The sequence below is a fragment of the Bombina bombina genome, chromosome 7 (genome assembly GCF_027579735.1).
Source record: "Bombina bombina isolate aBomBom1 chromosome 7, aBomBom1.pri, whole genome shotgun sequence".
NCBI lineage: Eukaryota > Metazoa > Chordata > Amphibia > Anura > Bombinatoridae > Bombina > Bombina bombina.
The window spans coordinates 513891191-513918850 of NC_069505.1; the positions used below are offsets into that span (position 1 = coordinate 513891191).

The following is a 27660-nucleotide window of genomic DNA, read 5'->3' on the forward strand; positions in this document are numbered from 1 at the left end:
ATTTGAATACCTGCTTATTTGTAATAGGCTGCAGAAACACTAAAGGTCTTTAATAGAGTTATCTGTCCCAGTCCCATAACCCCCGTTACGGCTTACCCACCTCCTTTATCCACTACTTATCTTATAAGCCTTCTCTGATAACACAGCGGGTGGTAAAGGAAATCAGAAGCCGTATCACTGTTGCAATGTAGAATAGCTGGGAGTGAGCACAGATCTCTACTTAGATAATACAATAGAAGCTCTCTTTACATACTGCAGGCGCACAGCTGAAGCACATGAGCTCACTGCGCTATCCTATATTACAGAAGTGACAGCTTCCGCGATTTCCTCTACCGCCTTCTGTGTCCAGGAAATAAAATGTGTGCAAGATTGGTGAATGAAATCCATTATAAAAAAAGTATTAAAGGGACACTGTAACCAAAAATTTTCTTTCGTGATTCAGATTGAGCGTGACATTTTAAGCAACTTTCTAATTTACTCCTATTATCAAATTTTCTTCATTCTCTTGGTATCTTTATTTGAAATGCAAGAATGTAAGTTTAGATGCCGGCCCATTTTTGGTGAACAACCTGGGTTGTCCTTGCTGATTGGTGGATAAATTCATCCACCAATAAAAAAGTGCTGTCCAGAGTACTGAAACCAAAAAAAAGCTTAGATGCCTTCTTTTTCAAATAATGATAGCAAGAGAACGAAGAAAATTGAAAATAGGAGTAAATTAGAAAGTTGCTTAAAATTGCATGCTCTTTCTGAATTACAAAAGAAAACATTTGGGTTCAGTGTCCCTTTAATAGAGGGAAATAGGAACATTGGTTAAAGGGACACTGAACCCAATTTTTTTCTTTCGTGATTCAGATACAGCATGCAATTGTAAGCAACTTTCAAATTTACTCCTATTATCAGTTTGTCTTCTTTCTCTTGCTATCTTTATTTTAAAAAGAAGGCATCTAAGCTAAGGAGCCAGCAAACCTTTGGTTTAGAACCACGGACAGTACTTTTTTATTGGTGCTGTCCAATCAGCAAGGACAACCCAGTTTGTTCACCAAAAATGGGCCGGCATCTAAACTTACATTCTTGCTTTTAAAATAAACATACCAAGAGAATGAAGAAAATTTGATAATAGGAGTAAATTAGAAAGTTGCTTACAATTGCATGCTCTATCTGAATCCCAAAAGAAAAAAATTGGGTTCAGTGTCCCTTTAATATCTTCCCAAGGGTCCGTGTTACCTGTTGGAGTGTATTTAATTGTTTACAAACAACTTCTTTACCTGTATTTCTCATTTGGAATAACTACATTTGTCTGTCATATCAACACCTACACTAAAAATATAAATAGTGGAAAAGCTATGTCAAAAGTATGAGGAAGAGATATGTGACATAGCTGCTTGTGTTAATTTAACCCACCAGCCATAATTAGCATTTCAATATCTAACATAAATAACATTAAAGGGACATAACACCAATAATTTTCTTTCATTATTCAGATAGAAACAACTTTCCAATTTACTTCTGTAATCAATGTTGATTCATTCTCTTGGTATCCTTTATCAGCAATGCACTACTGGGAGCTAGTGAACACAGCAGTAAGCCAATGACAAGAGGAATATATCTGCAGCCACCAATCAGCAGAAGGCTTCCAGCTCCTGAGCCTACCTAGGTATTGTTCATTAAAGGATACCAAGAGAAAAAGCAAATTAGATAAAAGAAGTAAATTGGAAAGTTGTTTAAAATTGTATGTTCTATCTTAGTCATTAAATGAAAGAGAAAAATTGGTTTCTTGTCCCATTGGTATGAACATGTCCTAGAACAGGAGATGGTTTTAAACCTTTCGCGATATTTCAATGATGGGATCAGGTCAGGGGGTGAACCTACCTACAACGCTAGGCAAGCCCACCATGACCTCATCCCATGCAGTAAGCACTGTTGGCTTCAGGACTGCCAAACAGCTAGGACGTTCATGTCGTCCTAATGGTGCTAAAGCCCAGCGCAGTTAGGACGACATGGAATGTCCTAACGTCTTTAAAAGGTTAATGAGAAGAAAAAAAACAGATTTCTAACACAAAAAAACAAACACAAAGGAACATATCAGTCAAGTCACTGGGTAAATGTATTAAGCTGCTTTTGCAGCTTTTTTAGCAATGATGAGCAGGTTTGCATAAGCCAGTCTACTGCTACATATTTAAGAAGTAAAATATTGCTTATTTTTTCCTCTCCGTAACCTCAGAAGTGGCAAGATCAATCCCCTGGACACTCGCTCATTTAAGTGATTGACAATACCCGGAACTAGCACAACTGGTTGCGTCAGAGCAGGGGGCGGCATTGGACAAGAATCCTCTGATTGCAGCTCACATATAGTAAGTCTTAACGTTAAGTACATCTCACAAATTTTTTTTTATTTCCATATCTATGAGAGCACTGAAATTCCTGCTTGTATGTGAGACACGTGCAGCCAAGACCGCAGCAGTAAACAGTAAATCTGTATGCTTTTGACTGGATTCACTGTTTACTTGAAGCTACAGTCGGAAATCCCAGATAACTGCCCTTGCACAGTTTCGCATCTTATTGACAGGCATTGCGGGACGTATGGTGCATCACCTATCAACTGCACCGGATTCCAATCAAATTATTGAAAATTATATTTTAATACAGAGGCATTCTGGCAATAGGTAAGGGCGGGAAGAAATATCAAAGATATTTATTAGTAAAATAGAAATATTTAAAAAGATAATCGCCTAAGTCTTGCGTTAGCCTTAAAAAGCAGCGAAGGGGTCCCAAAGCTGCTTTTTAATGCCCGCTGGTATTACGAGTCTGACAGGTACAGGTGTACCGCTCACTTTTTTCCGCGATTTTAGCATACCGCAAATCCCCTTACGCCAATTGCGTATCCTATCTTTTTAATGGGATTTGCCTAACGCCGGTATTACAATCGCTTTAAAAAGTGAGCGGTACACCCTCTACCTCCAAGACTCCTACCGCATTTTAAAGTCAGTAGTTAAGAGTTTTATGGGCTAACGCCGTAACATAAAACTCTTAACTAAAGTGCTATAAAGTACACTAACACCCATAAACTACCTATTAACCCCTAAACCGAGCCCCCCAGGAGGGGCAAAGTTTCCCAAACCTCAAAATGCCTATAAATACACCCCTCACCACACCCACAAATCAGTTTTTACAAACTTTGCCTCCTATGGAGGTGGTGAAGTAAGTTTGTGCTAGATTCTACGTTGATATGCGCTCCGCAGCAGGTTGGAGCCCGGTTTTCCTCTCAGCGTGCAGTGAATGTCAGAGGGATGTGAGGAGAGTATTGCCTATTTGAATGCAATGATCTCCTTCTACGGGGTCTATTTCATAGGTTCTCTGTTATCGGTCGTAGAGATTCATCTCTTACCTCCCTTTTCAGATCGACGATATACTCTTATATATATACCATTACCTCTGCTGATTTTCATTCAGTACTGGTTTGGCTTTCTACAACATGTAGATGAGTGTCCTGGGGTAAGTAAGTCTTATTTTCTGTGACACTCTAAGCTATGGTTGGGCACTTTTTTAATAAAGTTCTAAATATATGTATTCAAACATTTATTTGCCTTGACTCAGGATGTTCAACATTCCTTATTTTCAGACAGTCAGTTTCATATTTGGGATAATGCAATTGAATCAATCATTTTTTCTTACCTTAAAAATTTGACTTTTTCCCTGTGGGCTGTTAGGCTCGCGGGGGCTGAAAATGCTTCATTTTATTGCGTCATTCTTGGCGCGGACTTTTTTGGCGCAAAATTTTTTTCTGTTTCCGGCGCAAATTTTTTTTCTGTTTCCGGCGTCATACGTGTCGCCGGAAGTTGCGTCCTTTTTTGACGTTTTTTTGCGTCAAAAGTGTCGGCGTTCCGGATGTGGCGTCATTTTTGGCGCCAAAAGCATTTAGGCGCCAAATAATGTGGGCGTCTTATTTGGCGCTAAAAAAATATGGGCGTCACTTTTGTCTCCACATTATTTAAGTCTCATTATTTATTGCTTCTGGTTGCTAGAAGCTTGTTCACTGGCATTTTTTCCCATTCCTGAAACTGTCATTTAAGGAATTTGATCTATTTTGCTTTATATGTTGTTCTTTCTATTACATATTGCAAGATGTCCCACGTTGCAACTGAGTCAGAAGATACTTCAGGAAAATCGCTGCCTGGTGCTGGAGCTACCAAAGCTAAGTGTATCTGCTGTAAACTTTTGGTATCTGTTCCTCCAGCTGTTGTTTGTATTGAATGTCATGACAAACTTGTTAATGCAGATCAAATTTCCTTTAGTAAAGTTCCATTACCTGTTGCTGTTCCGTCAACATCTAATACTCAGAGTGTTCCTGATAACATAAGAGATTTTGTTTCTGAATCCATTAAGAAGGCTTTGTCTGTTATTCCTCCTTCTAGTAAACATAAAAAATCTTTTAAAACTTCTCATTGTTCAGATGAATTTTTAAATGAACATCATCATTCTGATTCTGATAATGGTTCTTCTGGTTCAGAGGATTCTGTCTCAGAGGTTGATGCTGATAAATCTTCATATTTATTTAAAATGGAATTTATTCGTTCTTTACTTAAAGAAGTTCTAATTGCTTTAGAAATTGAGGATTCTGGTCCTCTTGATACTAAATCTAAACGTTTAGATAAGGTTTTAAAATCTCCTGTAGTTATTCCAGAAGTTTTTCCTGTTCCTAGTGCTATTTCTGAAGTAATTTCCAGGGAATGGAATAATTTGGGTAATTCATTTACTCCTTCTAAACGTTTTAAGCAATTATATCCTGTGCCATCTGACAGATTAGAGTTTGGGACAAAATCCCTAAGGTTGATGGGGCTGTCTCTACTCTTGCTAAGCGTACTACGATTCCTACGGCAGATGGTACTTCCTTTAAGGATCCTTTAGATAGGAAAATTGAATCCTTTCTAAGAAAAGCCTATTTGTGTTCAGGTAATCTTCTTAGACCTGCTATATCTTTGGCGGATGTTGCTGCAGCTTCAACTTTTTGATTGGAAGCTTTAGCGCAACAAGTAACAGATCATAATTCTCATAGCATTATTATTCTTCTTCAACATGCTAATAATTTTATTGGTGATGCCATCTTTGATATCATTAGGGTTGATGTCAGGTATATGTCTCTAGCTATTTTAGCTAGAAGAGCTTTATGGCTTAAAACTTGGAATGCTGATATGTCTTCTAAGTCTACTCTGCTTTTCCTTTCTTTCCAGGGTAATAAATTATTTGGTTCTCAGTTGGATTCTATTATTTCAACTGTTACTGGAGGGAAAGGAACTTTTATACCACAGGATAAAAAATCTAAAGGTAAATTCAGGTCTAATAATCGTTTTCGTTCCTTTCGTCACAACAAGGAACAGAAACCTGATCCTTCATCCTCAGTTTGGAAACCATCTCCAGTTTGGAATAAATCCAAGCCTTCTAGAAAATCAAAGCCAGCTTCTAAGTCCACATGAAGGTGCGGCCCTCATTCCAGCTCAGCTGGTAGGGGGCAGATTACGTTTTTTCAAAGAAATTTGGATCAAATCCGTTCACAATCTTTGGATTCAGAACATTGTTTCAGAAGGGTACAGAATTGGCTTCAAAATAAGACCTCCTGCAAAGAGATTTTTTCTTTCCCGTGTCCCAGTAAATCCAGCGAAGGCTCAAGCACTTCTGAAATGTGTTTCAGATCTAGAGTTGGCTGGAGTAATTATGCCAGTTCCAGTTCTGGAACGGGGGCTGGGGTTTTATTCAAATCTCTTCATTGCACCAAAGAAGGAGAATTCCTTCAGACCAGTTCTGGATCTAAAGATATTGAATCGTTATGTAAGGATACCAACATTCAAAATGGTAACTGTAAGGACTATCCTGCCTTTTGTTCAGCAAGGGCATTATATGTCTACAATAGATTTACAGGATGCATATCTGCATATTCCGATTCATCCAGATCACTTTCAGTTTCTGAGATTCTCTTTCCTAGACAAGCATTACCAGTTTGTGGCTCTACCGTTTGGTCTAGCAACAGCTCCAAGAATTTTTACAAAGGTTCTCGGTGCCCTTCTGTCTGTAATCAGAGAACAGGGTATTGTGGTATTTCCTTATTTGGACGATATCTTGGTACTTGCTCAGTCTTTACATTTAGCAGAATCTCATACGAATCGACTTGTGTTGTTTCTTCAAGATCATGGTTGGAGGATCAATTTACTAAAAAGTTCATTGATTCCTCAGACAAGGGTAACCTTTTTGGGTTTACAGATAGATTCAGTGTCCATGACTCTATCTTTGACAGACAAGAGACGTCTAAAATTGATATCAGCTTGTCGAAACCTTCAGTCACAATCATTCCCTTCGGTAGCCTTATGCATGGAAATTCTAGGTCTTATGACTGCTGCATCGGACGCGATCCCCTTTGCTCGTTTTCACATGCGACCTCTTCAGCTCTGTATGCTGAACCAATGGTGCAGGGATTACACAAAGATATCTCAATTAATATCTTTAAAACCGATTGTACGACACTCTCTGACATGGTGGACAGATCACCATAGTTTAATTCAGGGGGCTTCTTTTGTTCTTCCGACCTGGACTGTAATTTCAACAGATGCAAGTCTTACAGGTTGGGGAGCTGTGTGGGGGTCTCTGACGGCACAAGGGGTTTGGGAATCTCAGGAGGTGAGATTACCGATCAATATTTTGGAACTCCGTGCAATTTTCAGAGCTCTTCAGTCTTGGCCTCTTCTGAAGAGAGAATCGTTCATTTGTTTTCAGACAGACAATGTCACAACTGTAGCATACATCAATCATCAAGGAGGGACTCACAGTCCTCTGGCTATGAAAGAAGTATCTCGAATTCTGGTTTGGGCGGAATCCAGTTCCTGTCTAGTTTCTGCGGTTCATATCCCAGGTATAGACAATTGGGAAGCGGATTATCTCAGTCGCCAAACGTTGCATCCGGGCGAATGGTCTCTTCACCCAGAGGTATTTGTTCAGATTGTTCAAATGTGGGGGCTTCCAGAAATAGATCTGATGGCCTCTCATCTAAACAAGAAACTTCCCAGGTATCTGTCCAGATCCAGGGATCCTCAAGCGGAAGCAGTGGATGCATTGTCACTTCCTTGGAAGTATCACCCTGCCTATATATTTCCGCCTCTAGTTCTTCTTCCAAGAGTGATCTCCAAAATTCTGAAGGAATGCTCGTTTGTTCTGCTGGTAGCTCCAGCATGGCCTCACAGGTTTTGGTATGCAGATCTTGTCCGGATGGCTTCTTGCCAACCGTGGACTCTTCCGTTAAGACCAGACCTTCTGTCTCAAGGTCCTTTTTTCCATCAGGATCTCAAATCCTTAAATTTAAAGGTATGGAGATTGAACGCTTGATTCTTAGTCAAAGAGGTTTCTCTGACTCTGTGATTAATACTATGTTACAGGCTCGTAAATCTGTATCTAGGGAGATATATTATAGAGTCTGGAAGACTTATATTTCTTGGTGTCTTTTTCATCATTTTTCCTGGCATTCTTTTAGAATTCCAAGAATTTTACAGTTTCTTCAGGATGGTTTGGATAAAGGTTTGTCTGCAAGTTCCTTGAAAGGACAAATCTCTGCTCTTTCTGTTCTTTTTCACAGAAAGATTGCTAATCTTCCTGATATTCATTGTTTTGTACAAGCTTTGGTGCGTATAAAACCTGTTATTAAGTAAATTTCTCCTCCTTGGAGTTTGAATTTGGTTCTGGGGGCTCTTCAAGCTCCTCCGTTTGAACCTATGCATTCATTGGACATTAAATTACTTTCTTGGAAAGTTTTGTTCCTTTTGGCCATCTCTTCTGCCAGAAGAGTTTCTGAATTATCTGCTCTTTCTTGTGAGTCTCCTTTTTTGATTTTTCATCAGGATAAGGCGGTGTTGCGAACTTCTTTTGAATTTTTACCTAAGGTTGTGAATTCCAACAACATTAGTAGAGAGATTGTGGTTCCTTCATTATGTCCTACTCCTAAGAATTCTAAGGAGAAATCATTGCATTCTTTGGATGTGGTTAGAGCTTTGAAATATTATGTTGAAGCTACTAAGACTTTCCGAAAGACTTCTAGTCTATTTGTTATCTTTTCCGGTTCTAGGAAAGGTCAGAAGGCCTCTGCCATTTCTTTGGCATCTTGGTTGAAATCTTTAATTCATCATGCTTATGTCGAGTCGGGTAAAACTCTGCCTCAAAGGATTACAGCTCATTCTACTAGGTCAGTTTCTACTTCCTGGGCGTTTAGGAATGAAGCTTCGGTTGATCAGATTTGCAAAGCAGCAACTTGGTCCTCTTTGCATACTTTTACTAAATTCTACCATTTTGATGTGTTTTCTTCTTCTGAAGCAGTTTTTGGTAGAAAAGTACTTCAGGCAGCTGTTTCAGTTTGAATCTTCTGCTTATGTTTCCATTTAAACTTTATTTTGGGTGTGGATTATTTTCAGCAGGAATTGGCTGTCTTTATTTTATCCCTCCCTCTCTAGTGACTCTTGCGTGGAAAGATCCACATCTTGGGTAGTCATTATCCCATACGTCACTAGCTCATGGACTCTTGCTAATTACATGAAAGAAAACATAATTTATGTAAGAACTTACCTGATAAATTCATTTCTTTCATATTAGCAAGAGTCCATAAGGCCCACCCCTTTTTTTGTGGTGGTTATGATTTTTTTGTATAAAGCACAATTATTTCCAATTCCTTATTTTTTATGCTTTCGCACTTTTTTCTTATCACCCCACTTCTTGGCTATTCGTTAAACTGATTTGTGGGTGTGGTGAGGGGTGTATTTATAGGCATTTTGAGGTTTGGGAAACTTTGCCCCTCCTGGTAGGAATGTATATCCCATACGTCACTAGCTCATGGACTCTTGCTAATATGAAAGAAATTAATTTATCAGGTAAGTTCTTACATAAATTATGTTATATATATGTTTGGATAAAGGATATATATATATATATATATATATATATATATATATGTGTGTGTGTGTGTGTGTGTGTTTGAAAAGGCACTTCTGTTCTGCAGTTTACTGACCCTTTAATGTCGCTTTAAAATAAGTTCAACAGGTAGCAAGTAAGGAATAAAATGCTGAAGTGACAACTGGGGAGATTTTAGCTGCCATTAAAGATCTTAAACCTGGGAAAGTGGCGGGACCAGCTTTTTAAACAGACATTGGTCCCACATTTACTGAAATTCTGCAATGATATCATGCAGGGACGGGAAATACCCCCAGACTTTCTACAGGCGAAGATAGTCGTAATCCCCAAAGCTGGGAAAAACCCCAAAAGTTGCCAAAGCTACCGACCCATATCCCTGATTAATCAAGTCATTAAAATTTGTACTAAAATCTTAGCCACCCGACTTTAAAAAAAAATATTTCCCCCTCCTGGTTCATCTTGATCAGGTGGGATTCATAGCACACCGCAAAACCCCAGGTAATGTAAGACGGCTGATATTCCTGATTGACTATTCAGGGAAGACGGGGCTGCCTTCTCTGCTTCTCTCACTGGATGTGGAGAAGGCGTTTGTCAGAGTTGACTGGGGTTATATGTTTGAGGTCCTTAGGTAGATGGGCTTTCGGGGACCGTTTGTGCAGGCTATTAAGGGCATATATTCATGTCCAACAGCCACCATTAGAGCAGCAGGCTATAAGTCGAGGACTATTGCAATTTTGAATGGAAAAATGACAGGGTTGCCCCCTGTCTCCACTATTATTTGCCCTCTGTATTGAACCTCTTGCCTCCTGCATTCGGAATTCTCTGGATGTACCAGGAGTTCAACTAAACCACAAAGACTATAAATCAACATTGTTTGCAGATGATGTCCTCCTGAGTCTGACAAAACCATTAATGTCCCTACCCAATTTATATCAAACCTATAGAGATTTCACCGATATTTCAGGTTACAAGATTAACCTAGACAAATGTGAGGCGCTACCACTCGCCCTCCCTCAGCACATTAAGAAGCTAATTAGAAGCAAACTTTGAGTTTGGTTGGACAAAGGATTAAATTAAATATCTAGGAGTTAAACTCTCTCAAAGCTACGCAGACTTGTATAAACTAAATTATATTCATTTGTATAGAGCGATTAGAAGAGATTTAGGGAAATGTTAAAACAATGGTTTTACATGGTATGGCCGTTTATTAGCCATTAAGATGAATATCCTCCCAAGACTACTCTACCTTTTTAGAGTTTTGCCAATTAAGATTCCTTTGCCAGACCTCAATAAACTACAAAAAGACTTACTTAGCTTTTTGAGAGGTAACAAACAGGCTAGAATCGCTTCTCGGGTTCTACAACAACACAGATAAATTGGAGGAATAGGAATGCAAAACCTGACAGAATACTATCAGGCGGCCAGATTAGCACAGACTGCCCTCTTAAAGGGAAAGTCAACACCAAAATGTTTGTTGTTTAAAAAGAAAGGTAATCCCTTTATTACCCATTCCCCAGTTTTGCATAACCAACACAGTTATAATAATACACATTTTACCTCTCTAATTACCTTGTATCTAAGCTTCTGCTGACTGCCCCTTTATTTCAGTTCTTTTGACAGACTTGCATTTTAGCCAATCAGTGCTCACTCCTCGGTCATTTCACGTGCATGAGCTCAATGTTATCTATATGGAACACATGAACTAATTCCCTCTAGATATCAAAATGCATTCAGATTAGAGGCAGACTTCAAAGTCTAAGAAATTAGCATATGAACCTCCTAGGTTTAGTTTTCAACTAAGAATACCAAGAGAACAAGGCAAAATTGGTTATAAAAGTAAATTGGGAAGTTGTTTGAAATTACATTCCCTATTTAAATCATGAAAGGTTTTTTTTTTAACTTGACAAAAACCCAACCCGGCGGAAATACTGTGGGAAACCAAAATGTACACATCACAATTACATTCCACAACTCTCCTATAATAATAGATACGATACACATATGGACAACCTTGACTCAAACTTTACGACTGATTCCGTCCAAATCTATAACCAGACCACTCAAAACCCTTCTTTCATAAACAATTAGGTAAATGGGGAAAAAAAGGATTGTATAGAGTAGCCGATATTTTGGAGAAAGGGAGGATAATTCCATTTAACCAGAAACAAGATATAATCAATCCTCATAAGTTACATTGGTTTCTGTATCTTAAAGTAACTTCAGTGATCTCCAAGCACTATCCCCACCCAACCTCCCAAAAGATTACAATATTAGAACATATTTGCAGCACAGATTAAAGGAACAAAAAAAAATGATATCTCACATTTACCTAGCCATTCAAAAAGCTAAATATGATACCAAACCACCACGGTTAGAGATGGTTTCTATGGGGGTAAACCACTGTTAACCCCCATGGAAACATCACATTTCTCCCCACAACATAGCAATATTTTTTATAGAGGGTGCTCAGCACAGGGGACCTATGTCCATATGTGGTGGGAATGTCCTAAGGTGCAACACATTTGGTCTAAGCTATCCGTCCTAATAAGCACACTATTATCTGAACGCCTCACCCTAATGATCTCCCAAGTCTTACTGAGCATATTAAACCATACAATTCAGCAGTAAATAGGTTAAGCACCGCTACTAGAATTTGTATCGCAAAACATTGGAAAATGAGAGTCCCTACATGGGCAGAAATATTAGAGAAAATGAATAATACATGTTGTTATCTCAGAACATGCTTTATGGATCCAGGGAACCAACACTCACTTCCACAAAATATGGTTTTACTGGATTATGAGGGGAAAAGCATTAGAAGGGATTTGTTGAAGAAGTACTCTTTCGCCTGAATGACAAGAAGAGGAAATGTACGGGACATGATTGATTAGCTGGTCTTCTCTCTACTATTTTTACTTTTAATATCATACAGAGATGGCAATTTGTTAACTTATTCAGCCATATCATGCTCCTAAAGGTTTAGCAGACGTATATATTTGAAACAAGCTTATTTTTGTGTTTTTAAGTTTGTTATACTTTTATTGTTAGTTTTCTTTTTATCACGTAGTGAACAGGATTTTTGAGAACTAAATTATAACAAGGGTTCCTGTCTTTGCTGGATCGATTTACGAACTATGCTCCATATACTGTGGTGACTCCGGTTGCTTCTATGACTAATATTTTCCCACTCCTTCCAGAGCGCTGTATTTTCTTACCAAGATGATTGATTGTAAGATGATATATATCATGTATTATTTGTTGTTACTAAATATGTCATGATAATTGGGAAATAATAATGAAAATATTTTAACTAAAATAGGTTCAACACAAAAGCAACATGCTAAGTACAAAATAATTATTGATTTTATCTCTTTTGTCTTTAAAAAAAAGAAATTGCATTACCACAATACAGCCATTGCTCACCTTCACTGTTTATAGGAAGTTCTGTCTCACTGGCCTTCTGCATATCACAACCATCCTCTCCCCGCTCAATCTTTGTAACGAGCAAAGGTTTTGCCTCATCATCTCCTGTATGAACACACTTAAGTGGTTACTTAATGGTAATAATAGTTCACTTTGTTTCTTTGTATTTTGTATTAGTTTTAAAAATTATTACAACCATTTAAATATTATGTATCACAGTTTAATAGCCCCAAATATGCACAAGCTACTTAACACAGGGAACACATAAAAGCATTCTAAAGCACTGACTGACATTACACTGCTCCTGTCTCTAGCTGCCAATACCTCAAAGGGTTTAGACCTGCATTAAAATAAATTAGTTCAAAGCATTTAAACCGTATATTTATAAGCTTGAAAATCTGCTGTGGCCAATTATAGAGATATGAATAAGAAAATGCAGTGTTCAAGCAATCACTGTGTAGCATGTTGTAAGGTCTGTGTTTAGATTCCTGCACTATCAACTCCAGCCTCTCTGGGGTTAAACGGATATTAAACCTATTTTTCTTTCTTTCCTGATTCAGATAGATCATGCGATTTTAAGGAACTTTCTAATTTACTCCTATTATCATTTTTTCTTCACTCTCTTGGTATCTATTGGAAAAGCAGGAATGCAAGTTTAGGATCCAGCCCATTTTTGGTTTAGCAGCCTGAGTAGCGGTTGCTGATTGGTGGCTACATTTATCCACCAATCAGCAAGCAATACCCAGGTGATGAACCAAAAGTGGTCCGGCTCCTAAATTTGCATTCCTGTTTTTCAAATAAATATACCAAGAGAACGAAGAAAAATTTGCGTACATTATTATGTTTTATCTAAATCATGAAAGAAAACATTTGGGTTTCATATCCCTTTAAAAATGGACTTTACACAACTTCAAAAGAACAGTAACTACTCACCATGTTACTGTATTTCATCCTATTCCTGCAGCTCTTTACAAATCAGTCCTCCTGTTTTAATAGTTTAAAAATGCCAGATACTGGGCACTGCCATCTTCGAGCTCAGGTATTCTCACAGACTTTGACAGAAGCAGTGCGAACTCACAGATCAATGATATTGCCCCTGTTTTATAGCGGTGTCATTTTCTTGGAGTTACACAATTTTACAGTTACACAAAATACATTTAAAAAAGCACATCAATAATATAGAGTAATACAGCCCCTGTAAAAATGTACAGCTCTCACAAAAAGACACCCATAATAATTCCACATTGTTTAATTTCTCCTTTTTATTGTATCTTAAAGGGACACTGAACCCAAATTTTTTCTTTCGTGATTCAGATAGAGCATGCAATTTTAAGCAACTTTCTCATTTACTCCTATTATCAATTTTTCTTCGTTATCTTGCTATCTTTATTTGAAAAAGAAGGCATCTAAGCTTTTTTAATTAGTGCAGACCTCTAGACAGCACTTTTTTATTGGTGGATGAATTTATCCACCAATCAGCAAGAACAACCCAGGTTGTTCATCAAAAATGGGCCGGCATCTAAACTTACATTTTTGCATTTCAAATAAAGATACCAAGAAAATGAAGAACATTTGATAATAGGAGTAAATTAGAAAGTTGCTAAAAATGTCATGCTCTATCTGAATCACAAAAGAAAAAATTTGGGTTCAGTGTCCCTTTAACTAAAATTACTTACTTGTACACCGCAATGTAATATGCGCTGAACTATGTAAATTTAATTTCAAATCCAATAAAGATAAATTATTTAGAAAAAAAATAATATGTACAGCTCCTGCTTTGTGTAATGAGCATCAGGGTGGCACGACATAGTTGTCAGAAAGTTGACAACCTCATTGGTACGTAAATGCTGCTTGCGCTACGTGTATATGAGAATACCAAAGCTCTAAAAATTAAGTCCCCAGTGTAAAGAGGTGGAGCTTCACTTTTCAGGGGTGAAAATAGGAACACGGCTTTAACCCTTTTGTGCCGGGTCTAAATTGTCAACGTTCCGATGTAAACAAATAGAAATCACAAGATTGTGCAAACGTTTGTGAGATTTCAATGATGGGATTGGGTCGGGGGGGGGCGTGCCTCCATGCCGCAACCCCAATCTGTAAGCGTCGTTGGCTTCAGTACAGCCAAATGGCTAGGACATTCCATGCTGTCCTAACGGCGCTAAATCCCAGCACAGTTAGGACGGCATGGAACGTCCTAATGGCGGGAAGAAGTTAAAGAGTGGGAAAACAATAGCAATGTGAGTAGTAACCACTGCAGAGTAGTTGTGCCCAGCTGTTTAATGTCCCTTTAAATAAGGGGAAAATGAGCAAAACAAATAAAAATGCATATGAAGAGTTTATCATCCCTTTAATGTGAGGTACAAAGCATCACATCACATAAACAGCTACATTGGAATGCTGCATAAAACAAGCCTAAACCATGTGCACTTACCTGGAGGGATAAAATGCTGGTAATTCTCCATCACGTTCGGATAACGTTTTTTTATTTTGTTCCAAGGTTAAAAGGCCTCACGCATCCTCATTGCAATAATCCACAACTTCATCAGATGCTGCACAGAAATAAAACAGCACACAATTAACGGTACAGTAATTAAACAAAGATGCCCCTCCCATACACTACGTGACGCATGCGCCACTTTTTAAATTTTGCTTTTTCAATGTTAAAGAAAATAAAACCCAACATTATTCAGATATATTTTATTTGTTCTCTATAAGTATCCCTGATAGAATGCCCGTTCCTGGACCACTATATGGCAGCAGTTTTTCAAGAATGCTTTTGAGCACTAGGTGACAGCAGTTTTTATCACTGTGTAACATTGTTAAAGAAATATAAATCATAAATACATTTTTCTTTCATGATTCAGATAGAACATGTGATTTTAAACAACTTCCCAGTTTACTATTATCTATATCTATTATCTAATTTGCTTCATTTTCTTGGTATCCTTTGTTGAAAAGTATACTTAGGTAAGCTCAGGAACAGCATTGAACCGCTAGCTGCTGATTGGTGGCTCCTGCTATTGGCTCACCTGTGTTCAGTTAGCTGCCTGCAGTGCATTGCTGCTCCTTCAACAAAGGATAATAAAATAATGAAGCAAAGTTAATAGAAGTAAATTGTAAAGTTCTTAAAAACTGTATGTACCGACTCACTGAAAATTACTGCATTGTAGTGCTCGACACATTGCATGTGCTGTCTGAATCAGAGAAAAAGTTTTCTGTTCCTTTAAAATCTGGTTTGCATTTCTGAATTTTACATTCATCCTGACCACCCATTTGTTAAAACTAATTTTTCTTGGTGCTACTACGCAAGTCTGAAGTGTATCACCGGCACCATATAGTCTCCAAAGTGTACGCTCCTGAGCAAGGTTAGTACTGCAGGAAGCTTCACACGTGCATAGCATGAGGCTTCTGTGCACTGTAAACCTGGCTTGGAAGGTAGAACGGGAGCACACACTTTACAGCTCACACAGATGGCTCAGGAGTGATGTAAAATTAAAAAATGCAAGCTGGATTTTAACACTGAAAAAAGTATTTCACAACAGTGATTTGCATTTAAAGGGACTGTATACTCCAGAATTGCTATTGTTTCTGTTGAAATTGTTTTTATTAAGTTTTTACATATAAAATAAAATATACATTTGTCAAACAATCCAATTTACATTATTCATGTGTTAGATGATACAGTTCTAAAAAGATACAATCCTTCGCACCAAGACACGACAGTCAAAAACAAACCTTGAGCGTATGCATTCGGTTTAAGTGAATACCATTACTAAGTCTTGGTAGCGGAACAAGGTTTTGTGCCTCTCTATATCGCTCTTTAACTTTCAAAACCACTGCAGATGCAATTGTGATTGCAATTGTCTTTGTCCTGGGTCTCGGCTCGTATTTTTATGCAGAACTTTTATGATAATACCATTACTCCCTGTGTCTTCTATTCGATACATAGTACATAATGAAAGGTTCCCATCTTGCTAAAAATCTCTCTGTATCGTTAAGGGTTTCAGCGGCTGCACATGCCATATTGTAGTGATACTCTATCTAGTTTATTATGTATAAAGGAGAAATCAGGTGGGGTAGACTTCCAGAATTGAGCCACGCTAATTCTTACTGTGGTGCATATCATCATAACTAATTTAAGATGGAACTTAGGGATACCTGGGATCGGGAAGTGAAGTAAAGCATGTTCTATTGTTAGTGTTATTTGTTTTTGGAAAATTGAGCTTAATAGTTGCGATGTATAGTCCCAAATATTTCTAATTCGTTCACATTCCCACCACATATGAATATATGTACCTCTTTCTCCACATCCTCTATAACAAAGGTGAGATAGCGAGCCCTCTGACTCGTGTGACCTAGTGGGGTGAAGGTACCATCTGAAAGCTACTTTTATATAGTTTTCTTCAAGCAATGCATTTTGTGTGAAGGATAATCCGTTCAACAGATTTGTGTTCCATGTTTTAATTGGCCATGTTTTGCCTATATCTCACTCCCATCTAAGTATGGTTTGCGTTTTAACTTCACTACGCGGGGAATTGAAAATGGAGTATAATATAGATATCGCTCCTCGTATTTGGGAAGTGGTGAGGCATAGTGTTTCCAAAGTTGTATTTGGGAGAAGATTCGTATTGCCTAGTATTTCGTTTGCCTGCGATCTCAACTGTAAGTAGTGATACCATATATTTTTATCGTTTGTGTCTAATTTCTGATTTTGTTTGAAAGATAATATTTTATCTGCTATAACAATGTCTGCTATTCTGTAAAGTCCTTTATTAGACCATTTCTGCTGCACTCTCAGACCTACAGATGAATTAAGAGTCACCAGTGGGGTTAATCTGGATCTATCTCTAGTAAGGGAGAATTTAGAGTTTAGTAGCTTCCATAAGTAAATTGTATGATTAATTGAGACGTAGCTTCTACTCTGTGGGGGTTTTGTGAGATTTGGGGCCCATAGCAGCCTAGCCAAGAAGACTGTCCCCATAATATTTGACTCAATATGAGTCCATCGCTTTTCTTGACACCCTCTAAACCAATGTAGGGTCTGGGACATCCTCGCTGCATAATAATATGGGATTAAATTGGGTTCTCCCACCCCTCCTTCCCTCCTGTTGGTACACATCACTTTATTGATTCTAGCTCTTGTCCCCTGCCAGATAAATCGTAACAGGTCTCTTTGAAGTTTATGTAGTTCTGGGTGTTGTACTGAGATAGGGAGAGCTCTAAACAGGTATAATAATTTTGGTAATAAGGTCATTTTAGTGGAAATGATTCTACCATATAGGGAGATTTTATGTTTGATCCATTTTGCAATTAAATCTCTAATGTGTTTAAACATGGGGACGTAATTAGCTTGGTAGAGGGTGAATATGTTGGTGGGCAGATTGATCCCCAAATATTTGATGGACCTTTTAGCCCATTTAAACGCAAAATTTAGTTCCAGCTATTTCTTAGTGTGTTGTGGGAGCTTAATGCTTAATGCCTCACATTTTTGAGCTAAAATTTACATTTCTAAAATTCTTTGAGGAACCTCGGTGTACTGACAAGACTTTTTAGATAATCAGCGCTGCGGAATCTGTTGGCGCTCTACAAATAACCGATAATAATAATAATAATAATTTTTCCTCATTGACTTTATAGCCTGAAAGGCTGCCAAATTGTTGCAAGATCTGGTATAAGGGAGGGAGGGACAGCAATGGTTTGGACAATGACAAGATGATGTCGTCCACGAATAAGGACAGCTTGTGTTCCAGCGCACCATCGTTAATACCAGCAATATTATAATCGTCTCTAATTTTGACTGCCAACGGCTCTATACAGAGCGCGAATAGCAGAGGCGAAAGCGGGCAACCTTGGCGAGTGCCATTATTAATATGTATTGATTTGGAATGGTAGCCCGACAGTTTTAAAAATGCCGTTGGGGATGAGTAGAGAGCAGCAAAGGCGTCGAAAAAAGCTCCTGTAATACCTATTTTTTTTTTATTTTTTTTTTTTATTTTTTTAAGGACAGCGAACATATACTTCCAATTAACTCTATCGAACGCCTTCTCTGCATCCAGGGAAAGAAACAGAGAAGGCGCTCCCTGGACGGTGGCAATGTTAATCAAATTTATCACTTTGCGTGTGTTATCTGGTGCTTCTCTGCTAGATACGAATCCTACCTGATCTAAATGTATCAAATTATTAAGAATGGGGTTAAGAAGATTTGCTAATATTTTTGTAAATAGTTTTATGTCTTGGTTTATCAAAGAAATGGGCCTATAATTTTGGCAATGTTGCTTATTTTTGCCTTGTTTCGGGATTACTGCAATTCTTGCCATTAGCATCTCTTTAGGGATTTCCTTATTTTGTAGTATGGAATTAAATACTTGTACCAGTTGTGGTATTAAAGTAGATTGTAGAGCTGAAACAACTAATCGACATAATCGATAATGAAAATAGTTGTCAACAATTTTCATTATCGATTAGTTGATCTGTCGATTAGTTGGGCTGCTTGCAGCACGCAGCCACGCTAGAGAAGGCGTGCCTATTGCTGAGCGGGGAAGAGATCAGAGAAGACGTGTAGGAAGAGAGAAGACAGCTGATGTGTGTGCAGGAAACTGACAGAGTGTCAGAGATAATAAACTTCCAGGTATACCCGAGCATACTTTGGGGCATTGTGGGATAAGAACCTTTATGTTGGAAGTGATCGGTACATTTAAAAGCTGCTGCTAGTGGTTATTGATATTATTAGCTGTAGCTGGCTGCCACTTAACGTTGCTTATTACAGCTGCTATTGTATGAACTGCTGACTCGGTGACTCCAAATGATTAATAATGTTCTTTTTGCTAATTATATTTTTTGTTGTATGCTCAGTTCAAGCTTCTTTTGCCTTTAAAGTTAGATAAAAAAAAACAGTCAGGCCAGAGCTAATGGATTATCTCTCCTTGGGTCTCAGCAAGTTACTTCATCCGGACCCTCACCTTATCCCCTCCCCTTCCATGCGATCCAGGTCCGGTGCCCGCAAACTCCTCACACCTTATGCGATCCTAACAGAAGCAGTGTTGTATGCAGTCAGCAGTTGATGTTTTTTTAATATAAGACTAGAGCTGTCTGTTAGGATCGCATGGGGTGTGAGGAGATTGCGGGGACCGGATTGCATGGAAGGGGAGGGGCCAAGGTGAGGGTCCGGATCAAGTAACTTGCCGAGACCCAAGGAGAGATAATCCATTAGCTCTGGCCTGACTGTTTTTTTATCTAGCTCTAAAGCCAAGAGAAGCTCGAACTGAGCATACAATAAAAAAATATAAATCGGCAAAAAGAACATTATTAATCATTTGGAGTCACCGAGTCAGCAGTTCATACAATAGCAGCTGTAATAATAAGCAACGTTAAGTAGCAGCAACCTACAGCTAATAATATCAATAACCACTAGCAGCTTTTAAATGTACCAATCACTTCCAACATAAAGGTTCTTGTCCCACAATGCCCTCTCTTTTTTTCTGATCTAAACTAGTCTAAAGCCAAGAGAAGCATTACCTTTCTCTTGCAAGTTAGTGGTTAAATAAGCCACCATATACATGGAAGGGTTAGACATGGGGTTGAACAGTGATCTGAAAGCAACGATAAAAGTGGCACACACAGTGAAATCAGCAAACAGGAAACCAACAAAGAACAAAAAATTAAATATTGAAGTAATTGAGTTATTTTTTCCATTTTGTGAATAGAATACCATGCTGCACAATTTATTTTTGGAGGATATCTGAAATATTTATAATAAAAAATATTTAGAACTGAGCACAAATACTAATTGATATGTTATTGCTTGTGTAAAATACTGGGTCTATTCTTTTTACAGCATGAGTGAGTCAGAATCAGACTAACTATCTCCCACCCTGCAGTCATACTGTGACTGCAGGATGGGAGATTAAAACCCTCACACCCTGCAGTCATAATTTAACACCTACTCTGAATTTCAAATAAGCATTGTTTTTTTCTGACAAATAATTTTTTTCTTTTCCCATTTGCCGCCACCTGTATCCTCATGTGACAGACGTCACATCAGCCAGTCACAGACTAGTATACATATTCCCTGTAAGCTTTTTTTTTTTATAACAGATTAATCGAAAAAATAAAATCGACCAACTAATCGATAATGAAAATAATCGTTAGTTGCAGCCCCATTAGATTGCAATAGTTTGTAAAAAATTCCAGAGTACCCATCCGGTCCTGGTGTTTTTGAGCTTTTCAAATTTTTGATGCCTATTCTGACTTCTTTGTAAGTGATTGGGTTATTTAGGGACTCCCTATCCTTTTCCGTTAAGGGTAAGGCGCTATCTTCTAGAAATTTGTCCAACTCTGTTGTTTTACCTGCGTCTGCTTTGTCTAGCGGAAGGTTATATAATTTATGATAGTAACCCGCTAATGTGTTCGCGATGGATAATGGATCATTAGTCGTTTTATTGTCAGGGAGCTGTAGTTGAGGGACTGTGGTAATTCTAGTAAACTCTTTCAATTTGTTGGCCAGCATCCTATCCGGTTTATTACCGTAAATATAGTATTGGGTATCAATCATTTTGATTGACTTAATTGCATCTTTATTCAAGAGGTGGTCTAGTTTTTCATTTTTGGTCTTTAATTGTTTTAGTAAAACTTTGGCAGGGTTATCTAGAATTTGGGTTCGTAGAAGGTCAATTTCTGATCTTAACTTTTCAAGCTGGGCTTTTATAATTTTATATTGTTTACTGGATTCTGTGATCAGTAGACCTCTGACATAGGCTTTTCAATGCGCCCCATTCGTATATAGGGTACGAAGTGGTGTCTTTGTTGAGTGAGATAAATTCCTGTATTTGTTGCTGAAGGGTGCTCATGACCAAGCTATCTTGTAGTAAGTTTGGATTTAGTGTCCATGACTTTGCTCTATTTGGGTTGATACCTGACAGTGATTTCCACTATGGAGTGGTCGGACCAAGCACAATTTGAAATTGAAGCTTTAATGAGCAGGGGTATCATTATCTGGCTCATAAATATATCATCAAGTCTAGAGTGTGTTTTGTGCATGGGAGAACAATATGTGTAATCCCAAGCGCTCTTGTTAAGCGTTCCCCAGCAGTCTATCAAGTTGTGATCCAGAGAAAAGTCTTTTAAGACTTTGCTTGGTGATTTAGTTGTTTTATGTTGCGGGATGTTTGGGGTTGTCCTGTCTACTCTATTGTCCACTGTGGTGTTAAAGTCCCCCCAATAATGGTCTTGTACGTTTTCCATAGTGTGATTTGCTTACTGAGTCTTGATAGAAATACAGATTGTTGCTAATTGGGGGCATAGACATTAACTAGTAGAACCGGGGTGTCTTGTATTAGGCCTTCAAGAATTAAGAATCTCCCCTCCTTATCTCTTATTACTGATTCTTCTTTTTTAAAGTTTAGTGAGGTATGAAGGAGAATTGTGACTCTGCATTTCTTTTTTTAATTGATTGCATGGTATTGTCTAGGGTACGTTCTATCCCAATATTTAGGTGTATACGACCTGGTGAAGTGCGTTTCCTGTAGCATCACTACATTTGCTTTTAACCCCTTAACGACCAAGGACGTGCAGGGTACGTCCTCTAAAAAATGTCAGTTAACGACCAAGGACGTACCCTGCACGTCCTCGGTCTGGAAAGCAGCTGGAAGCGATATCGAGGCATCCTGCAATAACCCTGCATGGCCATCCGATGCAGAGAGAGCCACTCTTTGGCCCTCTCTGCACCGGACATCAATGCCGGTATCGTTGGTGGGTGGGAGCCGACTTGGGAGGCGGGTGAGCGGCCATCGATGGGCCCTGTAATGTAGAGGGGGGCGGAGCCGACGGGGGCGTGCACGGGGGGGGAGCAGGTGGGAACCGCTACACTACAGAAAATGTTTATCTAAATAAGTGGGAGAAAAGGGGGGAATCTGAAAAATCTAAGGGATCTTGGAGGGGTGGGGGGTTCGTCTTGGGTGGGGGGGGGGGAGCTACACTACAGAAAAGGGACAGCTGCCAGTACCCAAGATGGCGCCCATTAAGGCAGAGGGGGAGGGTTAGAGAGCTGTTTGGTGGGGGATCAGTGAGGTTGGGGGCTAAGGGGGGATCCTACACAGCAGCATATGTAAATATGCTTAAAAAAACAAACACAAAAAAGTCCAAATATACCTTTTATTTTAGTACTGGCAGAGTTTCTGCCAGTACTTAAGATGGCGGGGACAATTGTGGGGTGGGGGAGGGAAGAGAGCTCTTAGGGAGGGATCAGGGGGTCTGATGTTTCAGGTGGGAGGCTGAACTCTACACTAAAGCTAAAATTAACCCTGCAAGCTCCCTACAAGCTACCTAATTAACCCCTTCACTGCTAGCCATAATACACGTGTGATGCGCAGCGGCATTTAGCGGACTTCTAATTACCAAAAAGCAACGCCAAAGCCATATATGTCTGCTATTTCTGAACAAAGGGGATCCCAGAGAAGAATTTACAACCATTTATGCCATAATTGCACAAGCGGTTTGTAAATAATTTCAGTGAGAAACCGAAAGTTTGTGAAAAAATTTGTGAAAAAGTGAACGATTTTTTGTATTTGATCGCATTTGGCGGTGAAATGGTGGCATGAAATATACCAAAATGGGCCTAGATCAATACTTTGGGATGTCTACTAAAAAAAAATATATACATGTCAATGGATATTAAGGGATTCCTGAAAGATATTAGTGTTTTAATGTAGCTAGCGCTAATTTTGAAAAAAAAAATGGTTTGGAAATAGCAAAGTGCTACTTGTATTTATGGCCCTATAACTTACAAAAAAAAGCAAAGAAGATGTAAACATTGGGTATTTCTAAACTCAGGACAAAATTTAGAAACTATTTAGCATGGGTGTTTTTTGGTGGTTGTAGATATGTAACAGATTTTGGGGGTCTAAGTTAGAAAATGTGTGTTTTTTTTTCCATTTTTCCTCATATTTTATAAAAAATTTTATAGTAAATTATAAGATATGATGAAAATAATGGTATCTTTAGAAAGTCCATTTAATGGCGAGAAAAACGGTATATAATATGTGTGGGTACAGTAAATGAGTAAGAGGAAAATTACAGCTAAACACAAAAACCGCAAACATGTAAAAATAGCCTTGGTCCCAAATGGACAGAAAATGGAAAAGTGCTGTGTTTATTAAGGGGTTAAAGATTTATATTCATTAATGGCCTTTTTGCGTTTTATGTCAGAGTTTAGCCCTCTGAAGTTGTGTGAGATTATCTTAATTGGCATAGTGATGAGAAAAAAGTGGCTTTAAAATTATATTACCTTCTGGTCGTGGATAAACTTCATGATGTACAAGGAAACCCCTAACCTGCTGTACCGCCTTACCACTTGTAGAGCCGAGACCCACATAAAGCTGCTGGAGAGCGCCATTCCCAGGAATGACTCCTTTGCTGTATCTTAGTGGAGGATAAAAACTTTCAATGAAAATAATTTGGAAACAATACCAATTGTGCATGAGGCATTTGCATAATAAATGTAGCATCTTAGATAGGTTTGACTTGGAGTAAAAAACAATTTTAACAAACACATAAAACAATAACACAAAGATAGGAATGTCAGTAATTCTGACTTGTTTACTTGTATGGGGGAACTGATTAATGGCATGCTTTTAATGTTTCAACTAAGCCTATACAGAACTATTCCAGGGGGGAGGGGCATGGGAGGGAATGGTGGAAAGATGGGTGGCGGGGGAAGGTGGGAGGTGAAAGGGAAGGGGTGGGGGGATCCTGAGGATCTCAACATTGTCTCGAACTATAGTGAGAAACTGAAGAACAAAAGTAACATCAGTCATCAGCAGATTGGAGTCCCAGACGGGGTTGAGTGGCGTATAAGTCTCTAACAAGAGCATAACAGCAAACTGGAACTGGTTAGCCTCTGGGACTCAACTGTCATCTGCTTACTTGTAAAGTGTTTGAAAAGCATACATTCTCAGCAAGTGCAGATACTATTGCAGACAGTCATTATTGTAACCTATCAATCCGGATAATCTTCTTCCAGCGAGGAGTCGAGATCTTTAGGACCACTCGGAGTAGATTTTCTTTGCTTGGTCTTTGCAGACTCTCATACAGGAGTCCATTCTCTTTGAAAGGTTTTCTTTGTTGCTTTGTTGGACGTTGGTATGTTGGATCCCTCCGTGGGAATCTTGAGTTTAGCGAGTAGAGAGTGGCCTTCTTCAGTCATAGTGCAGGTATGTGTGGTGTTTTAAAAGGAAAAGACCAGCTTAAAAGGGAAGTTCCATCTGTATCTGATGTGGGCCTTAGTGAGGGCTGTTGTTATGGGTTTCAATTCTCTTTTTTTTCGTAGGGTGATTGGGGCTAAGTCAGTATATATTTGAATTGTATGACCATCGTATGTGATGGTCTGGTTATTTCTGGCAGCTTTCATAATGAGTTCCTTCACGTGAAAGTAATGGAGTTTGGTGATAACGTCTCGTGAGGTAGATTGCTGTGGTTTTGTTAGTGCCCAGTGAACACGATCCATAAGTAGCATATCTACTTCAATTTCGGGAACCAATTGATGGAAGAGATCTGTTACGGTTTCATTGAGATTCTTGTATGATTCAGGAAGGTTCCTGATGCGAATGTTGGACCTGCGTGATCTGTTCTCCAGATCTTCGATGTGATCTTCTAATTTAGTGATGTAGGCCGAATTATCTTGTATGGAGTGATGGAGTTGGGGGATTTCTTCAGCTATATTGTCTAGTTTGTCTTCTAGTTCGGCTGTGCGTCCGCCAATTTCTCTAATATCCAGTCTTAGTTCTGAGATAGCAGATTTTAATACCTCCTGGAATAAGGATTTTATCTGAGTTAGGAGTTCTTTATTAGGAGTTGTTGTGATGTTAAGAACAGATTCAGCCTGTGAGCTCGTTGTAGGGCTAGTGTCGTTAGTTACAAGGCTTTTATCTAAGGCTTTTTGTTTTGCTTGAGATTTTGATAAGCATTCCTTAACTGTCTGCGTTTTATTCTTCATTGTGAAGCAGTCCTCCTCTCTCTAGATATCGCTTGTTGTATGTCTGCTTCTCAGGATCAGTAAAGCTGAGAAGCTTGATGTAAATCTGAATAAATGCTCAGGATCCGGGGATAGCTTAGGGGAGAAGTATTAGGAAAAGCTGTCCATGCCTATTAGTGGTTATTTAGGAGAGCCACGGTGTTTGTCTGCAGTGCTTTATCTTGCCATTACTTTCCCTTCTAAACATGATGATTTACATTATTCTCCCTATTAAAAAGGGACACTGAACCCATTTTTTTTCTTTTGTGATTCAGATAGAGCATGCAATTTTAAGCAACTTTCTAATTTACTCCTATTATCAATTTTTCTTCATTCTCTTGGAATCTTTATTTGAAATGCAAGAATGTAAGTTTAGATGCCGGCCCATTTTTGGTGAACAAGCTAGGTTGTCCTTGCTGATTGGTGGATACATTCATCCACCAATCAAAAACTGCTGTCCAGAGTTCTGAACCAAGAAAAAAGCTTAGATGCCTTCTTTTTTATATAAAGATAGCAAGAGAACGAAGAAACATTGATAATAGGAGTAAATTAGAAAGTTGCTTAAAATTGCATCCTCTAGCTGAATCACGAAAGAAAATATTTGGGTTCAGTGTCCCTTTAAGGGCAAGGATGTTAGGCTGTGTAATTGGAATTCCGTATGGCCCCTGAAGTGTCCGTTCCTTCATCAACTGACTAATTTGGCCCTCAAATTAGGTTACCTGTATCGTCTTGTTCCAAGGCTTTTAGTACCTAAGAGTCAAGGCAGGGAACTGAGGTGTTACTTAGAGAAAGGGCTGAAAAAGGAACCTGATTTTTCAGTAGCACGCCATTAAAAGTGGGGATGTTGAAGTCCAGTACTGTGAAATGCTACAAAATAAGCTAGCTAGAGGAGTAGTGAAAGTTTGCAGCTTTAGTGTGTTACGGGATTGCTTATTGATAGTCCGGTATTTAAATTGCAGTGTAAGCCGTGAAGAGAGATAAAAATAGAAGATGGCGTTTTTTCCCGCCTTGTCTACTTCACAGGTTATGTCTCCACTGTAACTATATCTATGGCCAATTATCTCTGTGGCTCAGTATAATTAAATATTACAAGCTCAGGTCTTTTTAACGTGTGTCTGTAGCTTCTTTACCTGCTCTCTCCGTGGACAGGGTTATCTCCTCTTTGCTTGTGTTGCGTGGGTTAGGTGCAGTGCAGGGAGGCCGCGGCCTCCCTACAGCAGCCCTCTCAGCACCTGGACAAAGGAAGTTTTGACAATGGCAAGGACGAAAGGCTTCTTAATGTATTATAGGTGTGCGGTCTCCTGAGCAGCTACCGGAGCGGAGCCCCAACCCTGCTATGCCTCAGGGAATAGAAGTAGTAGCCGAGGAGTCCGTACTCTGTGTAAATAACCCCTCCGTGGGCTCCTAAGGTGATCTGTCCCTTAACTGTTCCTCTAGAGTACAAAGTTTTGCGATTTAAGCAGTTAATACTTAAATTAGGCACTTCATTAGCGGAGCTCCTGCAAGGCACGTCTGACTGTAACGGAGTTAGCTCCGCCCCCTCGCTATTGTTTAAAAAGATAGATAATCCCTTTATTTCACATTCCCCAGTTTTGCATAACCAACATAGTTATATTAATACTGTATACTTTTTTCACCTCTGTGATTACCTTGTAGCTAAGCCTCTGCAGACTGCCCCCTTATCTCAGTTCTTTTGACAGACTTGCATTTTAGCCAATAAGTGATGACTCATAAATAACTCCATGGAATGTTCTCTATATAACACACATGAACTAGTGCTCTCTAGCTGGGAAAACTGTCAAAATGTAGAGAGATTACATTCCTATAAAATTAGATATTTATCCAAATTGTGGCTATATTTCTAGTTATAAAGTCAAAACTAATACATCTGTATATACACTATCACCATAAGCGATGGGTACTCCTGGAACACCTAATATCTAACACCTCTCACTTGGGGAGACAGTGCTGGAGGTTGGAGACAACCAAAAACACTCATTCCCATATACCACCCATGGTGATAGAAACCTACGCTATATGGGAAAATGCTCTGTCCCACAACATCTATATCTCATCCAAGCCATCTCCATTAACATCCCTCATTGATAACAACCAATTCTCACTTGGACCCAATACCAGCCACATCATACCAGATAGTAACATTCGTGATCTCACTATACATATGATTTCGTCCAATGAGAAAATCCTCTCTCAACCTGAGCTAGTGGAAAAGGGATTCATATACTTTCATAACTGGTATAACTACCATCGTGTACATCAATACATTACCCGCCATG

At 38.8% G+C, this 27660-nt stretch overlaps 1 protein-coding gene across 1 annotated transcript in view; it reads right to left on the reverse strand.

Annotated features, from left to right (window-relative positions):
- Positions 1-27660, reverse strand: part of LOC128666928 (zinc finger protein ZFP2) — a 298618-nt gene that overhangs the window by 250360 nt on the left and 20598 nt on the right. Inside the window, exons 3-4 of the mRNA XM_053721748.1 lie at positions 14789-14906; positions 12361-12465 (exon numbers count right to left, since the gene is read on the reverse strand). Of these exons, the coding sequence (XP_053577723.1) occupies positions 12361-12465; positions 14789-14819 (136 nt within the window). The 5' untranslated portion in view covers positions 14820-14906. The remainder of the gene's footprint in view (positions 1-12360; positions 12466-14788; positions 14907-27660) is intronic.